Below are 4,287 nucleotides of genomic sequence, written 5' to 3'. Positions count from 1 at the left end.
GTTTGTATCGTAGTACAAGTCACTAATACTACTTGGTTTATTGGGCTAGCTGAACAAGCTAATGCACAGTCGCCAGACCTTGTCGGCGCCGCCTTCTGATTAGATCCACGCAGTATCCCTCGTGGTGTGTTGACGCAAGTCCACATCAGAAACTTGTCTTTGCACTTTGCGCCAAGCAGAAGCATCCCCTTTATTAACTGAAGGACAACTACGAGCCATGTTGGTAAGTCAGGAGACAGCACAAACGAGACAACGCACCTTGAACCTCGATGGTCTCGCTTGGTTCGACTCAGCCCAAGTTCGGTCGTAAGCAGTACAACTGGGCAACTGGGGGCGAGTCCAACGTCAGACAAGCAGTGGCGAGAGAGAGCACAGAGCACCTTCAGAACGGTCGTCTTGACCTTGAGCGCAACCAGTTGCGTGTTTGGATTGGAGATAGTCAGCGTTCACTTGATATGCTGCTTGAGGAGTCCTGCACGATATCTCTTTCAACAATGAGCCTCATATCGCCATACTCCGGCTGATGGGGAAAAGGAGAGTTGGTGCTGTGAGAGAGTTGGCTCGGGTGATGTGATGACAGTATAGCAGGCCAAGTTCTCAGCGCACCCCTCTGTAAGAGGCCAGACTGGCAACTCACATGCGCTTCAAGCCCCTTTACAAGCCCCTTTACAAACTGTTAGTTACCTTATTACAGTCAGGTAAAGCATGGTCTATAACCGCATAGCCTGCTTCACTGTGCCGCATGCCGTTCTATGGTTCAGAAAGGTCTTATAGCAACGATGGCGCAGTGCTCTGGCCCAAAAATCCCTACATGGGACTAAGTGCAAAAGTAGCTAAACTAACGTTGGCAACTAGATTGATATACAGATGAAAGGGATGTGCCCGAGGCATTATCGGTCCAGAGTAAGATAGTACGTGCAGAGGGAAACATGTGAAAAGATGCCTGTAGAGTTTTATTACCTCTTGTTGAGTGCTTGTATCTGGACACATTCGTAGTAGCTTCCACACAGCGCAATGAGCTTGTCGTGGATGCCAGATTTGTGGACTGCACCATCCTTGATGAAGTATCTGTTGCCACGCCATCACCACCTGCTACTTATAGCTCTGAAGTAGAGGAGTACTCAGATGCAGTCTGCATTCTGGATGGTTGGTAAACGATGTGCAATCACAATCGTTGTCTGGCCCTTGGCAGCACTGTCGAGTGCTTCCTGCACAATCTTCTCCAAGGTCGAGTTGTCTGCGCAATTGCAATGGCCACCGGAGAGCTGGGAGCCCTTACCACCAACCTCGGTGTCGAAGCTGTCTGGTAATGACGGCCTTGAGTTTTTTTTAGCAGGCTTCGTTGCACCAAGGAGGATGTTGAAGCGGATGGTACTAGCATACAGCGTCTACCTATAAGTCAGCATGGTCATATTTTAAATGGAATAGACGATGACTCACTGGTTCCTGAGAGGCCAGAGCAATGTGCTTGCGGTACTCGATGGGCTGCTCATCGAGGTAGACAGGTGCCCATAAGTGGGTCGTAGAACTGCTCAACAAGCTGGATGGTCGTACGCTTTCCACATCCTGACGTGCCGACAAGCGCCACATAGGTGCCAGACCCAACAGTGAGGTTGAGGTCACACAGAATGCACACACCGGGACGAGTGGGGTACCAAAAGTGGATGTTCTCGAAGTGGATGCTGCCCTCCGTACTGTCGGCGTCAATGCTAGGCTTGGAGTCCAGGAGGTTGACGATGTCCGCTGCAGCACCCCAAGCAGAGTACATGTCAGGCACAAACAAGACCACATTGTCCGCCTGCATGGAACTGAAGACAGTCATTTGGAGCGTGACGAAGAGCTGGAACGAAGAATTGGAAGGTGCCAAACTCCTGAGTCAAGACGAGGTGCAAACCATATCAGAAAATGAGAGTGATAATGAAGAAGGACACCAACTGTGTGATCGTGTAGAGCATGTTGGACCAGAACGAGCTAGTCTTGGACTCCTGGAGCGGGCCCTCCATTGACTCGCTGTACAGATGGAGGCAATCCTTCTCATGAGTGAGAGAAGCAACCGTACGGATGGAACCAGCAGCTTCGCAGGCGAGGTGAGTGGAGTGCTCATGCGCCTTTTTGTTCTTCTGATCCTTAATAATGACAATGTGCAGATGAACAAAACCACCCAAGATGACAAGCGGAACGCAGGTGAGACCGACCATGCTTCCATGCCGGCGAGGCCATGTATCTTCTGCAAATCGTCACTTAAGCTGGATGTAAGCTGACCTGCACTGTTCTAGTCCTTGTCGAAGATGAGACCAAAGGAAAGATAGACAGAGCCAATCACTATAGATGGTGTCAGAATCCATGATACGCTTAGACAACAATAACCATTACACACAGAATGCCACAATAAACCCTATGAGGTACTGGGGCCACATCCCTCGGCTGATTCTGCCCATGCACTTGAATAGGTAGAAGAATGAGTACTTCTGTGCCTTGTTCGTCTCCTTTCTCTGGTCGTGATGCTTGAGGATCTCCAAAGCAAGCAAGCACGTGCCCATCTGCGAGCGACCAAGTGGGATCTCCTCCTCTGCCTGCTTCTCAATGCTCTCTTCAGGGGTCTTGTTGCCAGCTGCCGTGTCGCTGTCGTCATCACCCTTGGACTGTGACGCTCTCTCGCGGGCTTCACGGAGCTTCTGGGCACTCACGAGGTGTGCGTACAAACTGTTCTTGCTCAAGGACGAAGCTGTCGCCCATGACATAGATATGGTCGGTGCGCAATTGTGATTGTTGTGCAGTCCACAGCAGCCTTGTCTAGGGCATTCTGCACGATATCCTCACTCTGGGTGTCCAGTTCACTAGTGGCCTCGTCGTCAAGGAGCAGAATGTGAGGATCTGAGATGACGGCACACGCGATGGCGATGCGTTGCTTCTGGCCACCAGACATGAAGAAGCCATGTTTGCCGACCATAGTCTGGTAGCCGAGCGGCAGCTTGGAAATAAAGCCGTCTGCGCTGGCCGCGGTGCATGCCTTTTTGATAATGCCATCTTCTCATCTTCCGGAGCATGTTCCCATTTTGTGCCAATAAGGCCATGCACAATGTTGTTCCTGATGGTCACGGCGAACAATGTCGGTTCCTGGAATACAAGTCTGATTTGCAAGTGGAGCCACTTGACGTTGCGCTCTCACAGATCAACACCATCGAGTCGGACAGCTTCCTCGAGTGGGTCGTGGAAGCGCTCGATCAAGACAGGTAGTTGAACTTGTCGTTGCCTGAGCAAGATCTCACCAACGCAGTTCTCGGCAGGGGACAATGAGTCAATCATGGAACGTGGTCAATGGTTTCGTAGTGCCACGGGCACGTGTGATAGCTAGGGGAAGTGTGTGAATGGCTATTCACCATATGGAATGACATGATGTGCACCTTGCATCTCGAGAGCAAGCAACACGAGAACGAGCTAAAAAGGATAGCGAAAAAGACATCAACAATGTCACCGGCATTTGCTGAAGGATCAATAAGATGCATACTCTTACATATTCATAATGGCAACGTACCTTCGCTGCTCTGGGTAAGTGTTTTAAATGATGAAGAAAAATGCAACAAATCCTCCACCATGCCAAAAAGCCGCGTTCATGTCATCCTTACAAGTCTCCAAGAACCTTCTGGGAACCGAAAGCATGTGCAGTACGAACAGTGGAGATAACCTGAGCAAGAGCTGCATGTAGGCAGAAATGAACTTGTTCATGCCGGCACCAGTGATGCTGATACACGGCAGGATGGAAGAAAGCACAGGAGCCAGTGACCTTCTCAGAGATACTCTGCTGCACAAGATCTGAACCAATATGTCAACAAGCTAGGAAATGAACAGGATACCAAGATACGTACGGGTGTCCATCTGGATACAGGTAGCAACCTTGCGGATCCGCTTTGTGTAGACCCAAATGTACATATAGACAAACATCGCGAGCAGCATACCAAGGCCTGGAAACGTTGAGAGCGTGTGTACTGTTCAGATTGTAACTTGCTTACTGGTATAGGCAAGACAAGATGCATTGGAAGCAGCGGCGCGCCAGAAGTTGGCAGCAGAAGCCAAGTCTGCTCCTCCTCCGTCTGTCCGAAGCTACCAGAGTTTTCAGTGAGTCGACTGAACAGTAGACTCATTAAATGCTGGAAACATTTTTGAGGGTACTATTTTGGCTGAAGTGAGTAATAGCATGGGTGGTGGTGTTGTGAGAGAGTTGGCTCGGGTGATGTGATGATGGTAGCAGGCCAGTTCTCAGCACTCAGCGCACATCCCTCCATATCA

General features: G+C 50.1%; 2 protein-coding genes across 2 annotated transcripts; both read right to left on the bottom strand.

The window, feature by feature from the left end:
- Nucleotides 1–1,121: 1,121 nt before the first annotated feature.
- On the bottom strand, nucleotides 1,122–2,198 carry PHACADRAFT_202475 (uncharacterized protein; the record flags this gene model as incomplete). The annotated part of the gene is made up of 4 exons (XM_007402657.1): nucleotides 1,122–1,388; nucleotides 1,441–1,566; nucleotides 1,637–1,871; nucleotides 1,936–2,198. 4 exons carry the CDS (start codon nucleotides 2,196–2,198, stop codon nucleotides 1,122–1,124), a joined length of 891 nt encoding a protein of 296 aa, XP_007402719.1.
- A 74-nt stretch (nucleotides 2,199–2,272) lies between these two features.
- On the bottom strand, nucleotides 2,273–2,741 carry PHACADRAFT_202474 (uncharacterized protein; the record flags this gene model as incomplete). The annotated part of the gene is made up of 2 exons (XM_007402656.1): nucleotides 2,273–2,322; nucleotides 2,378–2,741. The coding sequence occupies 2 exons, from the start codon at nucleotides 2,739–2,741 to the stop codon at nucleotides 2,273–2,275; spliced, it is 414 nt and encodes a 137-aa protein (XP_007402718.1).
- Between the last annotated feature and the right edge of the window lie 1,546 nt (nucleotides 2,742–4,287).

This window comes from Phanerochaete carnosa (assembly GCF_000300595.1).
Source record: "Phanerochaete carnosa HHB-10118-sp unplaced genomic scaffold PHACAscaffold_318, whole genome shotgun sequence".
Classification (NCBI taxonomy): domain Eukaryota; kingdom Fungi; phylum Basidiomycota; class Agaricomycetes; order Polyporales; family Phanerochaetaceae; genus Phanerochaete; species Phanerochaete carnosa.
The sequence above is the reverse complement of the archived record's forward strand: the minus strand, read 5'-3'. Positions and strand labels throughout refer to the sequence as shown.